The sequence below is a fragment of the Aquarana catesbeiana genome, linkage group LG08 (genome assembly GCF_042186555.1).
Source record: "Aquarana catesbeiana isolate 2022-GZ linkage group LG08, ASM4218655v1, whole genome shotgun sequence".
NCBI lineage: Eukaryota > Metazoa > Chordata > Amphibia > Anura > Ranidae > Aquarana > Aquarana catesbeiana.
The window spans coordinates 90,465,115-90,488,648 of NC_133331.1; the positions used below are offsets into that span (position 1 = coordinate 90,465,115).

The window sequence follows — 23,534 nt, forward strand, 5'->3', positions numbered from 1 at the left end:
AGTCTGTGCGATGTGTGCGGTGTTTGCGATGTTCTGTATGTGTATCCGCAGGCGAGGAACACGGAAAATCCAGTTTGACAGCTGGAGGTAAGCACATGTCACTTGTGCCCGGGCAAACCACGCCCCTTCGCTCCTCAGCCACGCCCCCCCACAATGTGGGAAAAATCCCCCAGGCGCTTTAGTGGGGAATAGTAAACGTACCACGCCCCCCTCTTGCCAGCTGTCAGGTAACCCCGCCCCTGGGAGGGAACCTCGCGAAGCGATTGGCCGGTCGGGATGCCGTTCAGCGCGGACTGGTTCACCTCGGGACGCTCAGTGAGCCTCCAGTCAGAAGCCGGGCGGGTGTCGGGCTAGGCAGGGATTGCTGCCGGTCCGGTACGCAGGATGAAGGCAGTACGTGACTGGGTGTGAGCGCCCCCCCCCCCCCCTCGGGTCTGGAATCGCCCGGACCAAAGATGGCGGGCGGTCCTATCACACTGCCCACTCTCAACATGGCGGCGCGCAGTCACGGCCGGGTCCTGGCTGCCGTGATGCTGGTGATGTTGCTGGGGCTGGCGACCGGGGAAGCGGAGGACGAAGCGGAGACTGTGATCATCGGGCTGCGGCTGGAGGACACGGACGACGTGTCTTTCATGGACGGCGGCGCGCTGCGGGTGAGCGAGCGGTCCCGGATGAAGCTGCGGGTGTACGGGCAGAACCTGGACAACGAGACGTGGTCTAAGATCGCCTTCACCGAGCACCCGCCGCCCTGGAGCGTGGCAGCCCACGACTCGTCCGCGGAGGGTACCCACCCGTGCGGCATCCGCACCTCCGACATCCTGGTCATGCCGTACATCGAGCTGAGCCGCAGAAGCTCCGCCATCGTCCACATCGAGATCAAACCCCTGCGGAAGACGGAGAAGAGCAAGGCGTACTACCTGTGTACCTCCTCCCCCTCCCCTCCTCCCGTCCCCGGCGGAGCCGCCCCTCTGCAGCCCTGGACCGAGACCACCTGGGTGTATCACTCCGGGGATGACACCCGAGTCATTGTGGTGGAGGAGAAGAAGTTCCTGCTCCCCTTCTGGCTGCAGGTCATCTTCATCGCCCTCCTCCTCTGCCTGTCTGGCATGTTCAGCGGCCTCAACCTGGGCCTGATGGCCCTGGACCCCATGGAGCTCCGCATCATTCAGAACTGCGGCACCGACAAGGAGAAGAACTACGCCAAGAGGATCGAGCCCGTCCGCCGCCAGGGCAACTACCTGCTCTGCTCCCTGTTGCTGGGCAATGTGCTGGTCAACACCACCCTCACCATCCTGCTGGACGACATTGCCGGCTCGGGTTTGGTGGCCGTGGTGGTCTCCACCATTGGCATCGTCATCTTCGGCGAGATCGTTCCCCAGGCCATCTGCTCCCGCCACGGCCTAGCCGTGGGCGCCAACACCATCTTCTTGACCAAGTTCTTCATGATGATGACCTTCCCGGCCTCCTACCCGGTCAGCAAGCTGCTGGACTGCGTGCTCGGACAGGAGATCGGCACAGTCTACAACCGGGAAAAGCTGCTGGAGATGCTGAGGGTCACCGACCCCTACAATGACCTGGTCAAGGAGGAGCTGAACATCATCCAGGGGGCCCTGGAGCTCCGCACTAAGACCGTGGAGGATGTCATGACCCCTCTGCGGGACTGCTTTATGATGGCTGGGGATGGCACGCTTGACTTTAACACCATGTCCGAGATCATGGAAAGCGGTTACACCCGCATTCCCGTCTACGAGGGCGACCGCTCCAACATTGTTGACCTGCTCTTCGTCAAAGACCTGGCCTTTGTCGACCCTGACGACTGCACGCCGCTCAAGACCATCACCAAGTTCTACAACCACCCCCTGCACTTTGTCTTCAATGACACCAAGCTGGACGCCATGCTGGAAGAGTTCAAAAAAGGTGAGAGCCTTGCATGAAGGTTGCTGCTGCACGTGGAAAGACGGGTTTGCTTTGGCAGTCCCCTCCAACCCTCAGGGCTCCCCTGTAAGCAGAGTGCAGTACACACACTTGCAGCGACCTTGTTATTTAGTGACCCATATTATTACAATCGCCTTAAGCAGCATGCCATAGGAGTTTGCATTACTAATGAGGTGCAACATAGCCTGGGGGGAGTTGAGCTGCCGGCTTTAGAAGGTTTACTTTGCATTCTTGATGTTTGCTAAGGATATGGAAGTGTTCAGCAGCACGCTGGATGAGCTGATGTGCTCGTCAGGGCTCTTCAGCGCTGTCCAGCACTGCTCTATAGTCTTCAGGAATGAAGAGCTCAGCTTCAGCACCCAGCCTTTCTAATTCCTCTTATCTGTCAGCATTTCTAGGATCTCTCTGGGCTTTCTAGTTGCAGGGATAGGTTTAAGATCGTGGGGTAGACATGTAGATAGTTCAATGTTATGTAGAAGGCACATAGATAAGTTTTAATAGCATTGAGTAGACCTGTAAATTGGTTTAATAGCATGAAGTTGACACATAGGTAGGTTTAGTAGCATGAAGTAGGCATGTAGGTAGGTTTGGTTTCCATGAAGTAGATACGTTTAATAGCGTGGAGTAGACATGTAGATAGGTTTCATAGCATGAAGTGGAAACAGATATCCTACGAGTAGACACGTAGAAAGTTTTTTTTTTTTTTTTTTTTTTTTTTTTTTTTAATATAATGGAAGCATAGGTATTATGGAGTGGAGACAGGGGCAGGTTTAATAGTATGGAGGTGGACGCAGGTGTACTAGAGTGGAGTGAAGACAGAGGTAGATTTAATAGCGTGGAGTGGAGCTGGAGGTAGGCTTAATAGCGTGGAGCCGGGGGCAGGTTAAGTGGAGCGGAGCCGGGGGCAGGTTAAGTGGAGCGGAGCCGGGGGCAGGTTAAGTGGAGCGGAGCCGGGGGCAGGTTAAGTGGAGCGGAGCCGGGGGCAGGTTAAGTGGAGCGGAGCCGGGGGCAGGTTAAGTGGAGCGGAGCCGGGGGCAGGTTAAGTGGAGCGGAGCCGGGGGCAGGTTAAGTGGAGCGGAGCCGGGGGCAGGTTAAGTGGAGCGGAGCCGGGGGCAGGTTAAGTGGAGCGGAGCCGGGGGCAGGTTAAGTGGAGCGGAGCCGGGGGCAGGTTAAGTGGAGCGGAGCCGGGGGCAGGTTAAGTGGAGCGGAGCCGGGGGCAGGTTAAGTGGAGCGGAGGCGGGGGCAGGTTAAGTGGAGCGGAGGCGGGGGCAGGTTAAGTGGAGCGGAGGCGGGGGCAGGTTAAGTGGAGCGGAGGCGGGGGCAGGTTAAGTGGAGCGGAGGCGGGGGCAGGTTGAGTGGAGCGGAGCGGAGGCGGGGGCAGGTTGAGTGGAGCGGAGCGGAGCCGGGGGCAGGTTGAGTGGAGCGGAGCGGAGCCGGGGGCAGGTTGAGTGGAGCGGAGCGGAGCCGGGGGCAGGTTGAGTGGAGCGGAGCGGAGCCGGGGGCAGGTTGAGTGGAGCGGAGCGGAGCCGGGGGCAGGTTGAGTGGAGCGGAGCGGAGCCGGGGGCAGGTTGAGTGGAGCGGAGCGGAGCCGGGGGCAGGTTGAGTGGAGTGGAGCGGAGCGGAGCCGGGGGCAGGTTGAGTTGAGTGGAGCGGAGCGGAGCCGGGGGCAGGTTGAGTTGAGTGGAGCGGAGCGGAGCCGGGGGCAGGTTGAGTTGAGTGGAGCGGAGCGGAGCCGGGGGCAGGTTGAGTTGAGTGGAGCGGAGCGGAGCCGGGGGCAGGTTGAGTTGAGTGGAGCGGAGCCGGGGGCAGGTTGAGTTGAGTGGAGCGGAGCGGAGCCGGGGGCAGGTTGAGTTGAGTGGAGCGGAGCGGAGCCGGGGGCAGGTTGAGTTGAGTGGAGCGGAGCGGAGCCGGGGGCAGGTTGAGTTGAGTGGAGCGGAGCGGAGCCGGGGGCAGGTTGAGTGGAGCGGAGCGGAGCCGGGGGCAGGTTGAGTTGAGTGGAGCGGAGCCGGGGGCAAGTTGAGTTGAGTGGAGTGGAGCGGAGCCGGGGGCAGGTTGAGTTGAGTGGAGCGGAGCGGAGCCGGGGGCAGGTTGAGTGGAAGCGCAAACAAAGCACATGTTAAAACGTACTGCTCCAATGTATGTGCATTTACCTGCACTAAACGCACATGTGGTGTATGTGAATGGATTCTTAATAACGTACACATAGATTTGATATCTTGTAGACTCAAAATAGAAACTCTGATCATTTTTGTTCTATCATTTTATATACAAAAATTGTAACGAATTGTAACCAAAACCAAAGCACAATACAAAATCCCACCATAAAAATGTACATCTCTGGTAACATTGAAGGACTAGATTTGCTATTTGAAAGTAAACAAGATAATGTGATTTACATTCAGGGGAGTTGAAATATTTAATTGCATCTCTTGAGCTCCATCTACAGTAGAGGACAATATAAGGGTTCAGTGGAGTACCCACAGAAATGGGAAACTTTGTGTGTATGATTGCAGGATTATCCTGGGTCATCTGTCAGATCTGTCGGTTTTATGATGGGATTTTGTATTGTGCTTTTGGGTTGGGTACAATTATGGCGATTTTTGTACATCATGATATAACAATAAAAGAATTCATGGAGTGCAGTATGGCTTCTTTTTCGTGTCTACTACAAAGTAGCGAAGATATTGTTTGTGGAAGAATGCACCCAGTTGTAAAACAAGTAAACTTATTAATTGAGAAAGCAATGTAGCTGTGGTTATTTTTAGTGCCGGTTCACACAGGGACAACCTATCAGGTGACTTATCCGCCTGACAAGTCGCTCTCCATGCAGTGCAATGGAACCATTCTAATAGGGGTGACTCAAGTCACTTTTGACTTAGAAAAAAGGTTCCTGCACTACTTTGGCGCGGCTTGCATTGACTTATTACAGGAGTCGTTACAAGCCGCGCTGAGATTGCGATGTGCGGGGCGACTTCAGAGTCGGATGCCTTTGAAGCCGCCCCTGTGTGAACCGGCACTTAGGGCTCATGCAAGAAAATGTAGCCTTTTAACCATTTAACGTAGTGTGTGGTTGGTGTTTTTTTTTTTTTTTGTTTGTTTTTGTTTTTTTTTTTGTTTTTTGTTTTTTTTTTTTTTTTTTATTATTATTATTATTCTGTACTGACCCGACTGCAGCTGTATAGTTTCCTGTGCTCATGCTCACAGCTGCGTAAAGATCAGTAAACTTGTTTTGTGTTCAGACCCATCAAAAAAAATCTGAGGTTTTATATTGGTGGGTTGTGGGTTGTAATTGCACTGATGTGAATGTCGTGTGAAAGTGTTTGGGTTTCTCATCTAGTCTAGTAACTTAAAGCAGAACTATATGATAAATGTGAACATTTTCTGGCAGGTAGACATTTATTACAGATGAGTTTATATATGTGTCTTCTGCCTGCCAGCTCCTCTTGTCCTTTGGCAGCCCATTCAAACTTCTGTGTTCCGTGCATTGGGTTAATTCATGCACATTGGGGGTTATTTACTAAAGGCAAATCCACTTTGCACTACAAGTGCACTTGCTGTAGATCTGAGGGGGGCATGCAAGGAAAATAAAAAAACAGCATTTTAGCTTGCACATGATTGGATGATAAAATCAGCAGAGCTTCCCCTCATTTCAGATCTTCCCCTCAGATCTACAGCGACTGCACTTCCAAGTACACTTGTAGTGCAAAGTGGATTTGCCTTTAGTAAATCCACCCCAGTGTATTGCATGTTAACCTGTTGTATAAAGGCAGTCTATTCAGTTTTGAATTGGCTGCCAGCGTACTCGATCTGACCAAAAAAATGGAAACCTCAAATTTTTTCTGACACAGTGCATCACAATGCGTGGTTGTGTGTTTCCCTGTGGAGTGCTGTGCGCTGCCATGCATGAAAGTCAGAACTATATTGTCTCAGTGCATTGGGGTACCATAAGCTGGCCATACGCTAGGAGAATTTTATTCAAAAAGTTTTCGTTTTTAAAAAAAAAAAAAAAAATGTTTTGATTCTGTAATTGTTAGTGGGGTCAAGTTGACAATTTTTGACTGCAGTGATGGAAAAATTTGAAGAAGCACAATTCATTTTTTTTTTTTTTTCTTGAATGAATGAATTTTTAGCAGTGAAGTTGGTTTTCCGTCAGGAAAGTCCATTTACTCCAAAATCAAATGTTAAAATGCTTTGTGAATGGATGCGGGGAGAGGAGGGGTGAATAAATGAGTGTGTGGTCTCCTCCTGCTGCATCATCAGAAATATAGTGAGAGCTATAGTATCCAGCATCAGTGTAAAAGTACATAAGAAACCGAAAAGATTCTGGAGATGATATATATGCTTCATTACAGGTAGCTATTTGTGGGCTTGCACATTACAAAAATCAAGTTTGTTCTTTAACCGCTTGACATCCGCGCTATAGCCGAATGACGGCTACAGCGCGGACCTGAATTCCTGGGAGGCCGTCATATGACGGCCTCCCCTGTGCACGTGCCCTGCGCGCGCCCTGCAGGGCGCGCATGGAGCGCGCTGTGATCACCGAGTCACTGAGACTCGGGTGATCACCGATCCAAGTAAGGGGCCGGTCCCGGCCCCTTACCATGTGATCAGCTGTCAGCCAATGACAGCTGATCACATGACCAAAACAAAAGCTCTGTGATCGTTTTTTTTTTTTCTCCTTGCGCTGACAGTGCGAGGAGAAAAAAAAAAAAGATCACCGGCTCACCAGCAAGGGACATCGGTCCCGAAGAGGAGGAGGCAATAATGCCCCAATTGTGCCACCAGTACTCCCTGCCAGTGCCACCTGACATTGCCACACCACAGTGCCCACCAGTGCCACGTATCAATGCCTACAAGTGCCACCTATCAATGCCCACCATTGCCACCTAACAATGCCCACCAGTGGTGCCAATCAGTGCCACCTAGCAGTGTACAAGATCAGTGCCCATCACTGCCACCCATCAGTGCCCATCACTGCCACCTATCAGTGCCCATTGGTGCCGCCTCATCAGCGTACATCAATGAAGTAGAAAAATTACCCTTTTTAAAAATTTTATAACAAAATATAAAAAAAAAATAAATTTTTTTTTTTAAAAATTCGGTCTTTTTAAATTTTTTTAACAAAAAATAAAAACCACAGAGGTGATCAAATACCACCAAAAGAAAGCTCTATTTGTGGGGAAAAAATGATAAAAATTTCATTTGGGTACAGTGTTGTATGACCGCGCAATTGTCATTCAAAGTGCGTCAGCGCTGAAAGCTAAAAATTGGTCTGGATAGGAGGGGGGTTTAAGTGCCCTGTAAGCAAGTGGTTAAAGTTGTTGTAAAGGCACAAGGATTTCTATTTTCATGCATTCTATGCATGAAGGTAACAAAACCTTCTGTGTGCAGCGCCCCCCCCCCAATACTTACCTGAGCCCCCTCTCGATCCAGTGATGTGTATGAGAGCCTTTACTCTCCGGGGACTCGCACTCCTAATTGGCTTTTGGCAGCAGCGGGAGCCATTGGCTCCCTAGAGGAAGCTGCTTGCTGTGGGGGCACCTGGCAGGAGGTAGGAGCCAGGAGCACCAGGGTGGGACCCGAGAAGTGGAGGATCCAGGCTGCTCCGTGCAAAACCACTACACAGAGCAGGTAAGTATAACACGTGTGTTATTTCAAGTGATTGTAAAGGCTCGTGTGGTGTTATTTGTTTAAAAAAAAAAAAAATGTCATACTTGCCTCCTCTGTGCAGTTGGTTTTGCACAGAGCAGCCTGGATCCTCCTCATCTTGGGTCCCTCTTTGCTGCTCCTAGCCTCTCCCTCCTTTTGAGTGCCCCTCAGCCAGCAGCTTGCTACAGGAGGCACCCGACCCGAGTCAGAGCTCCATGTATCCATTCAGACACGGAGCCCTGACCTGGCCCTGCCCCCTCTCTCCCCTGATTGGCTGGCTGACTGACTTTGACAGCCGCGGGAGCCAATGGCGGCGCTGCTCTGTCTCAGCCAATCAGGAAGAGTATCCTGGATGGCTGAGGGGATCGTGGACATCACTGGAGAGAGAAGGGGCTCAGGTAGGTAATTAGGGCGGTGCTGGGGGGGCTGCTACACACAGGTTTTTTTTTATCTTAATGCATCAAGATAAAAAAACCCTCTGCCTTTATAACTCCTTTTAAAAAAACAAAAACAAACCAAGGTTTTACTATCACTTTAACCACTTGCCGCCCGCCATATAGCAGAATGATGGCGGCAAAGTGGTTTCAATATCCTGACTGGGCGTCATATGACGTCCGCAGGATATTGAGCCGCTGCGCTCCCCCGGGGGCACGCATCGCGGCGATCGTTGCGGTGTGTCAGTCTGACACCCCACAACACCGATCTAGGTAAAGAGTCTCTGACGGAGACTCTTTACAACGTGATCAGCCGTGTCCAATCACGGCTGATCGCGATGTAAATAGGAAGAGCCGGTGATCGGCTTTTCCTCACTCGCGTCTGACAGACGCGACTAGAGGAGAGCCGATCGGCTGCTCTCCTGACAGGGGGGGGGTCTGTGCTGATTGTTTATCAGCACATCCCACCCAGGACCACCAGGGAAGCCATCCACACTGGACCACCAGGTATGCTCCCTAGACCCCCAGGGAAATACTAATCTGTGCCCAGGCAGCTGCCAATCAATGCCCAGGCAGCTGCCAATCAGTGCCCACTCACTGCCTATCAATGCCCATCAGTTCCACCCTAAGAACCCATCTTTGCAGCCTTTCAATGCCCATCAGTGCCGCATATCAGTGCCCGCTCATTGGTGCCACCTCATTGGTGCCGCCTTATCAGTTCCCATCAGTGAAAGAGAAAACTTACTTATTTACAAAATTTTTTAACAGAAACAAAAGCAAAACTTTTATTTTTTTTTCAAAATTTTTGGTCTTTTTTTTATTTGTTTAGCAGAAAATATAGGTCCCAGAGGTGATCAAATACCACCAAAAGAAAGCTCTATTTGTGGGAACAAAATGATAAAAATTTAGTTTGGGTACAGTGTTGGATGACCGTGCAATTGTCATTCAAACTGCGACAGCACTGAAAGCTGAAAATTGGTCTGGGCAGGAAGGTATATAAGTGCCCTGTATTGAAGTGGTTAAGGCCCCTTTCAGCCCTTGAGACTGTGTTCAGTGGATCCTCCTGCTCGGGTGAATGACAGGTCCGTGTACGCTCCACTATGCAGAACGGACTCAGGTATAGGGCAGTCTGTCATACGAACCGATCTGCCGGACAGATGGGGAACGGATTCCCATCCATCTGTCTTTTTTTTTTTGAAAATCTTTTTATTGAGTATAAGACATACAACAAATAACAACATTAAACCTGTCACAGCATTGGGACTAGACCCACGCAGGAGTCCATCCATCTGTTTTTAGCTCACTGGATTGGATGCTGGTGCGTATCACATGTCTGCTGCGACCGTCGCTCCATAGAGAACAATGGCTGGTCGGATTGGGTCCACCTGTAAAACAGACAGGCAGACCTGATCGGTCTGCTGATGTGAAAGGGGCCTAAAGTGGTTCCAAAGGCAGAAGGTTTTTAGCTTATTGCATTCTGTGCATTAAAGCGGGGTTCCACCCAAATTTTGAACGTTATCTCTATGCATTCTCTTCCTTGCCTAGCCACTTGCCGACCGCCTAACGTAGATATACGTCGGCAGAGTGGCACGGGCAGGCAGAATCACGTATATATACGTGATCTGCCTCCCGCGGGCGGGGGGTCCGATCGGACCCCCCCCCGGTGCCAGCGGCGGTCGGCATCTGACTGGGAGCGTCGGGAGGCGAGGGGGAGACCATCCGATCGTGGCCCCCCCCTCGCGATCGCTCCCAGCCAATGGGAATCCTCCTCTGCCTGTGTGTAGTTTCACACAGGCAGAGGATGTGATGTCATCTCTCCTCGGTCTGGCAGTTTCCGTCCAGCGCCGAGGAGAGAAGACATGTAAGTGCACACAACACAAACACACACAGTAGAACATGCCAGGCATACCTTACACCCCCGATCCCCCCCGATCGCCCCCCGATCCCCCCCCAATCACCCCCCCCCCCCCCCCCCTGTCACAAACTGACATTAGCAGTATTTTTTTTTTTTTTTTTTTTTCTGATTACTGCATAGTGTCAGTTTGTGACAGTTACAGTGTTAGGGCAGTGAGTGTTAGGCCCCCTTTAGGTCTAGGATACCCCCCTAACCCCCCCTAATAAAGTTTTAACCCCTTGATCACCCCCTGTCACCAGTGTCACTAAGCGATCATTTTTCTGATCGCTGTATTAGTGTCGCTGGTGACGCTAGTTAGTGAGGTAAATATTTAGGTTTGCCGTCAGCGTTTTATAGCGACAGGGACCCCCATATACTACCTAATAAATGTTTTAACCCCTTGATTGCCCCCTAGTTAACCCTTTCACCACTGATCACCGTATAACTGTTACGGGTGACGCTGGTTAGTTCGTTTATTTTTTATAGTGTTAGGGCACCCGCCGTTTATTACCGAATAAAAGTTTAGCCCCCTGATCGCCCGGCGGTGATATGCGTCGCCCCAGGCAGCGTCAGATTAGCGCCAGTACCGCTAACACCCACGCACGCAGCATACGCCTCCCTTAGTGGTATAGTATCTGTACGGATCAATATCTGATCCGATCAGATCTATACTAGCGTCCCCAGCAGTTTAGGGTTCCCAAAAACGCAGTGTTAGCGGGATCAGCCCAGATACCCGCTAGCCCCTGCGTTTTGCCCCTCTGCCCGGCCCACCCAAGTGCAGTATCGATCGATCACTGTCACTTACAAAACACTAAACGCATAACTGCAGCGTTCGCAGAGTCAGGCCTGATCCCTGCGATCGCTAACAGTTTTTTTGGTAGCGTTTTGGTGAACTGGCAAGCACCAGCCCCAAGCAGTGTCAGGTTAGCGCCAGTACCGCTAACACCCACGCACGCAGCATACGCCTCCCTTAGTGGTATAGTATCTGATCGGATCAATATCTGATCCGATCAGATCTATACTAGCGTCCCCAGCAGTTTAGGGTTCCCACAAACCAGATACCTGCTAGCACCTGCGTTTTGCCCCTCCGCCCGGCCCAGCCCAGCCCACCCAAGTGCAGTATCGATCGATCACTGACACTTACAAAACACTAAACGCATAACTGCAGCGTTCGCAGAGTCAGGCCTGATCCTTGCGATCGCTAACAGTTTTTTTGGTAGCGTTTTGGTGAACTGGCAAGCACCAGCGGCCTAGTACACCCCGGTCGTAGTCAAACCAGCACTGCAGTAACACTTGGTGACGTGGCGAGTCCCATAAGTGCAGTTCAAGCTGGTGAGGTGGCAAGCACAAGTAGTGTCCCGCTGCCACCAAGAAGACAAACACAGGCCCGTCGTGCCCATAGTGCCCTTCCTGCTGCATTCGCCAATCCTAATTGGGAACCCACCGCTTCTGCAGCGCCCGTGCTTCCCCATTCACATCCCCAACCAAATGCAGTCGGCTGCATGAGAGGCATTTTCTTTATGTCCTCCCGAGTACCCCTACCCAACGAACCCCCAAAAAAGATGTTGTGTCTGCAGCAAGCGCGGATATAGGCGTGACACCCGCTATTATTGTCCCTTCTGTCCTGACAATCCTGGTCTTTGCATTGGTGAATGTTTTGAACGCTACCATACACTAGTTGAGTATTAGCGTAGGGTACAGCATTGCACAGACTAGGCACACTTTCACAGGGTCTCCCAAGATGCCATCGCATTTTGAGAGACCCGAACCTGGAACCGGTTAGTTATAAAAGTTAGTTACAAAAAAAAGTGTAAAAAAAAAAAAAAAAAAAAAAAAAAAAAAAAAAAACACATACAAAAATATAAAATAAAAAAAAATAGTTGTCGTTTTATTGTTCTCTCTCTCTCTATTCTCTCTCTATTGTTCTGCTCTTTTTTACTGTATTCTATTCTGCAATGTTTTATTGTTATTATGTTTTATCATGTTTGCTTTTCAGGTATGCAATTTTTTATACCTTACCGTTTACTGTGCTTTATTGTTAACCATTTTTTTGTCTTCAGGTACGCCATTCACGACTTTGAGTGGTTATACCAGAATGATGCCTGCAGGTTTAGGTATCATCTTGGTATCATTCTTTTCAGCCAGCGGTCGGCTTTCATGTAAAAGCAATCCTAGCGGCTAATTAGCCTCTAGACTGCTTTTACAAGCAGTGGGAGGGAATGCCCCTCCCCCCCAACGTCTTCCGTGTTTTTCTCTGGCTCTCCTGTCTCAACAGGGAACCTGAAAATGCAGCCGGTGATTCAGCCAGCTGACCATAGAGCTGATCAGAGACCAGAGTGGCTCCAAACATCTCTATGGCCTAAGAAACCGGAAGCTACGAGCATTTTATGACTTAGATTTCGCCGGATGTAAACAGCGCCATTGGGAAATTGGGAAAGCATTTTATCACACCGATCTTGGTGTGGTCAGATGCTTTGAGGGCAGAGGAGAAATCTAGGGTCTAATAGACCCCAATTTTTGCAAAAAAGAGTACCTGTCACTACCTATTGCTATGATAGGGGATATTTACATTCCCTGAGATAACAATAAAAATGATTAAAAAAAAAAAAATGAAAGGAACAGTTTAAAAATAAGATAAAAAAATAATAATAAAGAAAAAAAAAAAAAAAAAAAAAAAAAAAAAGCACCCCTGTCCCCCCTGCTCTCGCGCTAAGGCGAACGCAAGCGTCGGTCTGGCGTCAAATGTAAACAGCAATTGCACCATGCATGTGAGGTATCGCCGCGAAGGTCAGATCGAGGGCAGTAAGTTTAGCAGTAGACCTCCTCTGTAAATCTAAAGTGGTAACCTGTAAAGGCTTTTAAAGGCTTTTAAAAATGTATTTAGTTTGTCGCCACTGCACGTTTGTGCGCAATTTTAAAGCATGTCATGTTTGGTATCCATGTACTCGGCCTAAGATCATCTTTTTTATTTCATCAAACATTTGGGCAATATAGTGTGTTTTAGTGCATTAAAATGTAAAAAAGTGTGTTTTTTCCCCAAAAAATGCGTTTGAAAAATCGCTGCGCAAATACTGTGTGAAAAAAAAAATGAAACACCCACCATTTTAATCTGTAGGGCATTTGCTTTAAAAAAAATATATAATGTTTGGGGGTTCAAAGTAATTTTCTTGCAAAAAAAAATTATTTTTTTATGTAAACAATAAGTGTCAGAAAGGGCTTTGTCTTCAAGTGGTTAGAAGTGTGGGTGATGTGTGACATAAGCTTCTAGATGTTGTGCATAAAATGCCAGGACAGTTCAAAACCCCCCCAAATGACCCCATTTTGGAAAGTAGACACCCCAAGCTATTTGCTGAGAGTCATGTTGAGTCCATGGAATAATTTATATTGTGACACAAGTTGCGGGAAAGAGACAATTTTTTATTTTTTTTATTTTTTTTTGCGCAAAGTTGTCACTAAATGATATATTGCTCAAACATGCCATGGGAATATGTGAAATTACACCCCAAAATACATTCTGCTGCTTCTCCTGAGTATGGGGATACCACATGTGTGAGACTTTTTGGGAGCCTAGCCGCGTACGGGACCCCGAAAACCAAGCACCGCCTTCAGGCTTTCTAAGGCCGTAAATTTTTGATTTCACTCTTCACTGCCTATCACAGTTTCGGAGGCCATGGAATGCCCAGGTGGCAAAAAAACCCCCCAAATGACCCCATTTTGGAAAGTAGACACCCCAAGCTATTTGATGAGAGGTATAGTGAGTATTTTGCAGACCTCACTTTTTGTCACAAAGTTTTGAAAATTGAAAAAAGAAAAAAAAAAAATTTTTTTTCTCGTCTTTCTTTATTTTCAAAAACAAATGAGAGCTGCAAAATACTCACCATGCCTCTCAGCAAATAGCTTGGGGTGTCTACTTTCCAAAATGGGGTCATTTGGGGGGGGTTTGTGCCACCTGGGCATTCCATGGCCTCCGAAACTGTGATAGGCAGTGAGGAGTAAAATCAAAAATGTACGCCCTTAGAAATCCTGAAGGCAGTGCTTGGTTTTCGGGGCCCCGTACGCGGCTAGGCTCCCAAAAAGTCTCACACATGTGGTATCCCCATACTCAGGAGAAGCAGCTAAATGTATTTTGGGGTGCAATTCCACATATGCCCATGGCCTGTGTGAGCAATATATCATTTAGTGACAACTTTGTGCAAAAAAAAAAAAAAAAAAAAAAAATTTGTCACTTTCCCGCAACTTGTGTCAAAATATAAAACATTCCATGGACTCAACATGCCTCAAAGCAAATAGCTTGGGGTGTCTACTTTCCAAAATGGGGTCATTTGGGGGGGTTTTATGTCATCTGGGCATTTTATGGCCTTCAAAACTGTGATAGGTAGTGAGGAGTAAAATCAAAAATGTACGCCCTTAGAAATCCTGAAGGCAGTGATTGGTTTTCGGGGCCCCGTACGCGGCTAGGCTCCCAAAAAGTCCCACACATGTGGTATCCCCATACTCAGGAGAAGCAGCTAAATGTATTTTGGGGTGCAATTCCACATATGCCCATGGCCTGTGTGAGCAATATATCATTTAGTGACAACTTTTTGTAATTTTTTTTTTTTTTTTGTCATTGTTCAATCACTTGGGACAAAAAAAATGAATATTCAATGGGCTCAACATGCCTCTCAGCAAATTCCTTGGGGTGTCTACTTTCCAAAATGGGGTCATTTGTGGGGGTTTTGTACTGCCCTGCCATTTTAGCACCTCAAGAAACGACATAGGCAGTCATAAATTAAAGGCTGTGTAAATTCCAGAAAATGTACCCTAGTTTGTAGACGCTATAACTTTTGCGCAAACCAATAAATATACACTTATTGACATTTTTTTTACCAAAGACATGTGGCCGAATACATTTTGGCCTAAATGTATGACTAAAATTGAGTTTATTGGATTTTTTTTAGAACAAAAAGTAGAAAATATCATTTTTTTTCAAAATTTTCGGTCTTTTTCCGTGTATAGCGCAAAAAATAAAAACGGCAGAGGTGATCAAATACTATCAAAAGAAAGCTCTATTTGTGGGAAGAAAAGGACGCAAATTTCGTTTGGGTACAGCATTGCATGACCGCGCAATTAGCAGTTAAAGCGACGCAGTGCCGAATTGTAAAAAGTGCTCTGGTCAGGAAGGGGGTAAAACCTTCCGGGGCTGAAGTGGCTAGATGCTGACATGCTGTGTAAAAAAAAAAAAAAAAAAAAAAAAAAAAAAATTTAAATCGCCGTAATTACCTTTTTTTTTTTTTTTTTTTTTTTTTTTTTTTTTTTTCTAATCTTCTTAGCACTTCCTGGTTCTCCTCCCATGGGAGTAGGCGTGTTTCTAGCCTCTCCCAGACCTCCCACAGTCCCCTGGGAGCTAGTCTCAGGCTTCCCAGCATGCATTGTGCAACAGTGTCATCACATCTCGGTGAATGCTGGGAGCACAGCATTCACAGCATCCAGGAAATACATGCTTGTGGGCTTCAAATGCCCACAATGAAGATGGAAACCGCCTTCAGTGAATTTTATAAGTTATTCTTTACAACGAAATCGGACACAGGCGGACTTATTACACAGAACACGTGAGTAGATAATTATGAGAAGAAAAGTTTGTGAATGAACTCAAAAAAAAAAAAAAAAAAAGATAGGTGGACCCCCGCTTTAAGGTAAAAAAAGCACCTGTGTGCAGCCCCCCACACACGGCCCCTCATATACTTGATCTCAATCCAGTGTCCATTCACAGGCGTGCGGCTCGGGAGCAAGCCTGCTTAAGTGCCCCCAAAGCAAAAGGCTTTCTAGTGGGATCACTTGGTAGGGGACCCAAGAAGAGAAGGATTGGGGCTGCTTTGGTCAAAACCATTGCACAGAGCAGGTAAATATAACATGTTGTGTTAATCAGTTGCCAACCACCTAAGAAACATGTACTGTGGCAGGTTTGGCTCTATTGCGCGAAACCACGCACCTGTACATCATTTTGTGCAATAGCCACTGGGGGGCACACATGTGCCCCCGGAGGCGCGATCGTGCGCTGATTGAACAGAGGGGGGAGCCAATCAGCGGGTCTGGGGGCCATCCGTGACCGTTCCTAAGAGAGGCTGAACGGCAGTCTGCCTATGTAAACAAGGCAGATCGCCGTTCTGACAGGAAAGAAGATAGAGATCTCGTGTTGCTGCTAAGCAGAAACACGGATCTGTCGCACCCCCTAGGGACACATTTAACCCTTTGATTGCCCCTGATGTTAACCCCTTCCCTGCCAGTGTCACTAGTACAGTAACAGTGCATATGTTTAGCACTGATCACTGTTATAATGTCACTGGTTCCCAAAAAAATGTCAGGTGTGCGATTTGTCCGCCGCAATGTCGCAGTCCTGCTAAAAATTCCTGATCGCCGCCATTACTAGTAAAAAATAAATAAAAATGCCACAAAAATATGCCATAGTTTGTAGAAATGATAACTTTTGCGCAAACCAATCAATTTACGCTTATTGGGATTTTTTTTTTTTTTTTACCCAAAAATATGTAGAAGAATACATATTGGCCTAAATTGATGAAGAAATTTGATTTATTGGATGTGTTTTATAGCAGAAAGTTAAAAATATTGTTTGTTTTTTTTCAACATTGTCCGCTCTTCTTCCTTTTTTTTTTTTTTTTTTTTTTTTTTTTTTTTTTTATAGCACAAAAAATAAAAACCGTAGAGGTGATCAAATACCACCAAAAGAAAGCTCTATTTGTGGGGAAAAAAAGAACATCAATTTTATTTGGGTACAGCGTCACAAGACTTTAATGTAATGCAAGTTTGAACTGCGTGGCCTCATTCATATGGGGCAATTACATCCGTGCCCCGTTCAGGGCCATGTTTTACTGGCATGGGGGTGTACAGGTGTTCAGTGCATCTCTGTGCCCACAATCCCAGTGTTGTCTGTAGGGACGCAGCAGCTGCACGGGCACAGCCACTGCTCCTAATGTGTCATCCCTGCAGGTGCACAGCCCGTGCGCACTCAGGATGAGTTCGGGGGCACGGCGTCCACACTGGTGTCATATTGGAACACAGTGGCTTGGTCTGGAGCAGCTGTGTCCCTATACACATGACTCTGACCACCAACAACAATGGGGGCATTTTTCCCGCTGACAAATTGGTTTTAGCAGGGGTTCCCTGATACCTGAAAATTAGGGGGTTTCTCAGGGGTAAGAAGGTTGAGGGAGACTGGCTAAGATGGTTCACATCTGTGCATTGCCTTGCAAATTATACCCATTGTGGTGCAGTGCTTTGGAGCATTCTGGTGGCATTCAAAATGAACAGCATTACTATGCACTGTATAAAGTTCTGTGCATTCATGTCCATTGTAGTGCACAGTAAAACAGGCTTTACTATGTTACCACAACATGTATGTGAATGGGCCCCTTGAATGCTGTACTGCAGAAAGATAATTGGCTGCTATGGACAGCATGATATGTTTTAATTGGCATGTTTTCATGCATAGTAGTAATAGATAATTGGTTGTAATGCTAAGGGCTGGCCCTCACTCTGTTTATGTACATTTTATTGATTTTTTTTTTTTATTAGTCTGCAGATAACGTATAGCAGAGGAAATGGGGACACTATGGCAAGCTACTAAGGCACAGATGAACTGTCCTTTTTTACCTGCCTATGCATGGTCATTTGAGTGCTACAAAGTACATGTATAGCCAAACGACCTCCTCTTTCCTCTTTCCTCTTTCCTCTTTCCTCTTTCCTCTTTCCTCTTTCCTCTTTCCTCTTTCCTCTTTCCTCTTTCCTCTTTCCTCTTTCCTCTTTCCTCTTTCCTCTTTCCTCTTTCCTCTTTCCTCTTTCCTCTTTCCTCTTTCCTCTTTCCTCTTTCCTCTTTCCTCTTTCCTCTTTCCTCTTTCCTCTTTTCTCCTTCCCCTTTTTTTTTTTTTTTTTCTCCTTCCTCTTTTTTTTTTTTTTTTTTCTCCTTCCTCTTTTTTTTTTTTTTTTTTCTCCTTCCTCTTTTTTTTTTTCCTCTTTTTCCTCCTTCCTCTTTCCTCCTTCTTCAGTAAGTGTTGTAGTCAGTGCTTCGGTACTTTATACCCCACAGCACACACCAGCGGCTGCGTCACAACCCACCCTTAAAGCACTAGTAAACAGCAGGTTTTTTTTTTTTTTTTTTTCCTTGAAACCTGCAAGACAAAGTTGTAATGTGCTAGTATGCATCGCATACTAGCACATTATGTGACACTTACTATAAAATGAAGCCCTGCTGCGGCGCGCTGTCATCACTGACCGGGCTTCCATCTTCACCGGATCTTCCTTCCAGGCTGGCAGGCTCCGGTCCTTTGATTGAAGAAGCTGCAATGCGCGGGAGCCGCTGATCACAGCACGGGGCTCTGAAAGAACAGCGTGGTATGCCGTTCCTTCAGCGCACATACGCCGGTGATATCACCGGAGGCTTTACAAGTTAATATCCCCTAAACGATGCATGTTTAGGAGTTATTTGCTGTACCTATAGGTAAGCCCTATAGTAAGGCTTGCCTAAAGGTATAAATCTCAAATGGACAGTGTGAAAAAATAGTGGAGCTAAACTCACAATTATAGTGAAAAATATATCTATAAACCAATGTGATAAACATTAATGTGCACGCAATATATATAATATTATCACCCTGGGACAAGTGAAAATATATGTATGATTTTAGAACAAAGTCCATAAAATAATCCAAAAACGGTTGAGTGTAGTATCTTCTTATTCATCCACCACACCATGTGCTAGTGATTCCGCTCCCTTTAGAGAACGCACTCGCCAACTCAAGTTGCCTCACACTCTCGTGTTTAAATCACACAGAAAGGGTTAAAGTGAACTCCGATATCCAGCCCTGAAAAAAACAGGATCTCTCCACATATAAACAATAAGAAGTGCTCCAATAGTGTAATACCACAAAGGTATAAATCGTCCATGGGAGTTTACTCCCACTTTAAAGTATAACTAAAGGAAAAACTTCTTTTTTTTTTTTTTTTTTTTTTTTTTTTTCTTTAGTTTTGAATAGAGTGGAAAGGGATTAGAACACCTCTCAAGGTTTTTATTGCTGTCTGTGTGCCCATTAAGGAGATTCACCCTCTCTATTTGTCCGGTTTAGCATTCTCATTGAAAGTGAAAGTAAAAGACCCAAATTTTGGTTGTTCCGGAAAAGTAATTGAGGCAAAATCTTCCACTGGGAACACTAGTTCTAGTGAGCCTTCATTTGTAGGGATTTCCTCTCACTTTCTGTTTGGGAATGGGACAGGAAGTGAAGGGAAATATCTGAAATGGGACACAGATGGTGGAAAAGAAAAATCTGACAGGGGTTATAACCCTGCCTTGCTATATCCAGAATGGGGGGGGGGGGGGGGGGGGGGCGGTTGCCTCTAGTTGCTCTTTAATCTGATTGAGTCCCCTGTCGGGTAGACTCTCCTCTCTATTTATCCTGGTAGCCTGATATTGACTTCATGACTGAAAGTACCAATCCAAGATTTTACTGTGGCCAGCAGAACAAGAGATGAGCGTAAATCTTCCAGTGAGGAAACCCCAAAAGTTGGGCTATATATCTTTCTGCGCACAATCTGACTAGTTACCGGCAGCTACATTCATCTTTTTATGTTCAACCTTTCATAAATCTGCTGCAGTAGTTCATTATGGGAGAGAACTTCACTTTAGTATGTATTAAATTAATTATTATTAACCCCACTACTTGCTTTCCAGCAGTATCAACTGTGTATTATATTATTGGCACCATGCTTTGCTTAAATGAGCCCCAATTTTTGTTGGAGGTAGTTATTGGCCTTCATGTTTTTTTTTTCTTTGACATGTTATGTTTTTGCTCTATGGCACTACTAGTACTGGTTGGAGGAGCAAAGTCAAATGGGGGTTTTACCAGTAACAACCCGTCAACCCTGACTTTCATGTTCTAGCCAGCCATCAAAGTAGTATCCTTCACTTTACTCAGCTCCAATTTTCTTTAAAGCGGTGTTCCAGCCGCAAAAAAAAGTTTTTTTCTTTTAAAGTCAGCAGCTACAAACACTGTAGCTGCTGCCTTTTTAATAAGGACACTTAGCTGTCCAGGGAGCCCGCAATCTCGGCCCCACAAAGCCGATCCGTCCATCGGATCGAGTGTAGGCGCCGTCATTGTAACTAAGGGAAACCAGCAGTGGAGCCTTCAGGCTTCACAGCCGGTCTTCTACTGCAGTGTTTCTCAACTCCAGTCCTCAAGGCGCCCCAACAGGTCATCTTTTCAGGCTATCCATTATTTTGCACAGGTGATTTGATCAGTTTCACTGCCTTAGTAATTACAACAGCCATTTCATCTAAAGGAAATCCTGAAAACATGACCTGTTGGGGTGCCTTGAGGACTGGATTTGAGAAACACTGTTCTACTGCACATGCGCAAGTCGCACGGCGCTTTCTGAATTGCCCTGTCGTCTTCTGGGACACACACGGGTCCCAGAAGGCAGCAGGAGAGGAGGGAGAAATGATGCACTGGGCCTGCGGCTAGGCTAGGACGGAAGTACATTATGTACTTCAGAAAAGTTAAGAAAGGGAAAAAAAAATTGTTATCCAAAAACGAGGGTGTGGAGGGGTGGTCTTTCCTTTAAGCAAAGTTGTAAAAGTAGATGGAACTCCCCTTTAAGTTTGGTGTTTTTAAGATCTCAGGTTAGCTATATATACATAATCTACTTGAAGCTTTGAAAATTAGCTTGCTTTGCTCTTTGTAGGGTACAACCCCTTCTTCTTTTTTTTTTTTTTTTTCTTCCCCCCTGACCTGGACTGCTGGTCATCCTAAAAAACCTATTTGTGCAACCAGCAAATCCAGCGTTGTCTGGTGTAACCTGCAACTCTAACCATGCCAGGTCCCACACCGTCATCCTCTATATTGGCATCATCAGACTGCTGGCAGTCTCTGCTGGGTTCTTGCATCTGACCCCCCTGATGACCTTCTGCTGAAGATAAGTTCTGTGCTCAGGACTGCCTGGCGCCTGTGCAGTCTGCTGAACCTTGTCCCGAAGCTTTTTGGGATGGGTGATGCGAGTATCCCAGGAGGCTTTGTGAAAGGTAGTCATTCTGTAGGAGAGAACGCTAGAAGAGCGGTGTCAGGGCCTACAGAAAATTAGCAGGTAGTTGGGTTTTTTTAATTTATTTTTTTGAGTGAAGGGTGTCAGCTCTGACCAGTATCAGTTGCTAAACTAATCAACCACCCCCACTCTCAGATATCTACAACATAAATACTAATCATTCTGTAGTGCAAGATGAGCTCTTGAAGGGCTAAATTGTCTTTGAAAGAACTCGGTAAAGTCTACACCGGACAGCTCTGAATTTCTGACCAGATCAACAGTTTTATTTTTTTTCCTAAACCAAAATGTTTAATTGTAATATTTAACAGACCAAAGGGAGCAAATGAGAAAAGTTCAGTGTTCTTAGTTGGAGCCCTTTTGCACTGCCAGTGCGGGGGTGTCAGCAGTAAAGAGCTGCTAGTTTCAGCGGCGCTTTACCGTCGTCTTTGCTGCGCTCTTCATGCGTTAGCAGGGTGCTTTTAACCCCCGCTAGCGGCCGAATAAAGGGTTAAAAGCACCGATGCACCTTGCAGGGGCTTCAGTGGCACTGCCCATTGATTTCAATGGGCAGGGGCGTTTTAGGAGCGGTGTATACACCGCTCCTAAAGCGCCTCAACGAAGCTGCTTGCAGGACTTTTTTTGACATCCTGCCAGCACAGCACCCCAGTGTGAAGGCACTCGGGCTTTCACACTGGGGTTGCAGATGAGGCTTTTTTCAGGTGCTTTATAGGAGCTATTTTTAGCGCTAAAGCGCCTGAAAAACGCCTCCAGTTTAAAAGAGAGTCTAATGCCCTGTACACACGAGCGGACTTTTCGACCAGACTGGTCTGACGGACCGAATCCGGCGGACAATCCGACCGTGTGTGGGCTTCATCGGACCTTCAGCGGACTGTTTCTGTCGAAAATCTGACGGACTTTAGATTTGGAACATGTTCCGAATCTTTACGTCGGAATTCCGCCGGACGCAGTTCCTATTGAAAAATCCGCTCGTCCGTATGCTAGTCCGACGGACGAAAACTGACGCTAGGGCAGCTATTGGCTACTGGATATCAACTTCCTTATTTTAGTCCAGTGTACCTCATCACGTACAAATTCGTCGGACTTTTGTGTGATCGTGTGTAGGCAAGTCTGTTCGTTCGAAAGTCCGTCGGAAAGACTGTCGGTCCTTTGTTGCCGAAAAGTCTGCCCGCGTGTCCAGGGCATAAGTGTATGTACTGTAATCTTTACATGTGAGGCTGCCATTGATGTCTAGACACCCATGGGTATCATTTTCAAAAGAGACAACTGGTAATGTTTCTCTCTAGTCTGTCTTTAAGATTTATGGAATATATTTTGTAGTGCAAGCTTAGATGGACGTTTTGGTTCTGTTTGTGAGAAATGACACTGTGCCTGACAGGGTGGATTTGATTTAAATCACATTTAAAATTGCTAGTAAAAAAAGCTTGATTTAAATAATTATTTTTAATGAGCAACTGTCATCTCTGTCTCACAGCGGCTCCTCCTCTGACCCGCTGTTGATATTCTGACAGTCCCCATTCACTCCCATTCACTTTAATGTAACGGCTGGTGATGCGGCAGTGACACAACAAGGTGAGAGACGTGGCAGCAGCAGGTGAGTGGATGCCCACTAACAGGTGCTGCCATGATGGATCTGAAATGACAGGCGCTCTTTAAATGTAAGGACTTTTTGCTGGTAGTTAGAATCTTTAATATTTGCAAACAAAAATGAAGGTTTTCTATTTAGAATAATAAGCTGTCAGGTTAGTAAATATTCCCAAACTGGGTCTGTTTTATGGCCTGCTACAATTTTTCTCCTCAAGAGATGAAAAAAGCACTTCAAATTACAGTACGTGCAGAAAGATCACAAGGTTTATAAGCTGCTTAGGTTTCACTTTCATTTTTACTGCTTGCCCTTCCTCCTCACACTGATAGGAGCCTGGGAAAGATGCATTTCTCTTCAAACAATCATACAGTTTGTAGTGTACATAGATTTGCAAAACAATAGTATAAAGGAATATTTATGAACTTTGTACTATCTCATGGTTACTGTTAAATTGTGTGAATGCATCAATGCAGTGCATGTTATCTCAGCTTGCAGAGCTTGGATTCATTGAATGGATTTCCCAAAAATGTAAATATTGCAGAATCTACAGCCTCCTGCTACATGCTACAACTAAGCTCAATTTCATGCTGAATAAACTAAATGATTAAAGTGGATGTAAACCCAATGTCATCCTTTCTAAACTACTGCCATAGGGGTTATCTATAAGGATATACATGTCTCCTGCATGTATCTTTACCTGTCAAATGTCTCCTCTCTGTCTGTTATTAGACCCGAAAAACTGCAGATTCTGTGGGTGGGTCTGTTGTCTGGAGCTCGGTGGGTGGAGTCATGATGTCAGTAGACTCCCCGCCCACCTCTACACTCCCCTTGTCAATATGCATTTTCTCCTGTGTATTTCTTACACTGAACTTCTGCTATGATCTCTAACATCCAGTGAACAGACAGGAAAGTAACCACATGACTTCAGCATGCCAAATCATGCTGAGGTGTG

The 23,534-nt window shown here is 46.6% G+C and overlaps 1 protein-coding gene across 3 annotated transcripts in view; it reads left to right on the plus strand.

The window, feature by feature from the left end:
• The first annotated feature begins 226 nt into the window (after positions 1–226).
• Positions 227–23,534, plus strand: part of CNNM2 (cyclin and CBS domain divalent metal cation transport mediator 2) — a 222,134-nt gene continuing 198,826 nt past the window's right edge. For 2 of the 3 annotated variants that reach the window (XM_073596127.1, XM_073596128.1), the window contains exon 1: positions 229–1,917. In XM_073596127.1, the coding sequence (XP_073452228.1) occupies positions 456–1,917 (1,462 nt within the window). In that variant the 5' untranslated portion in view covers positions 229–455. Of the gene's footprint in view, positions 1,918–23,534 lie in introns of all 3 variants that reach the window. The other variant, XM_073596129.1, reaches the window with a different exon arrangement.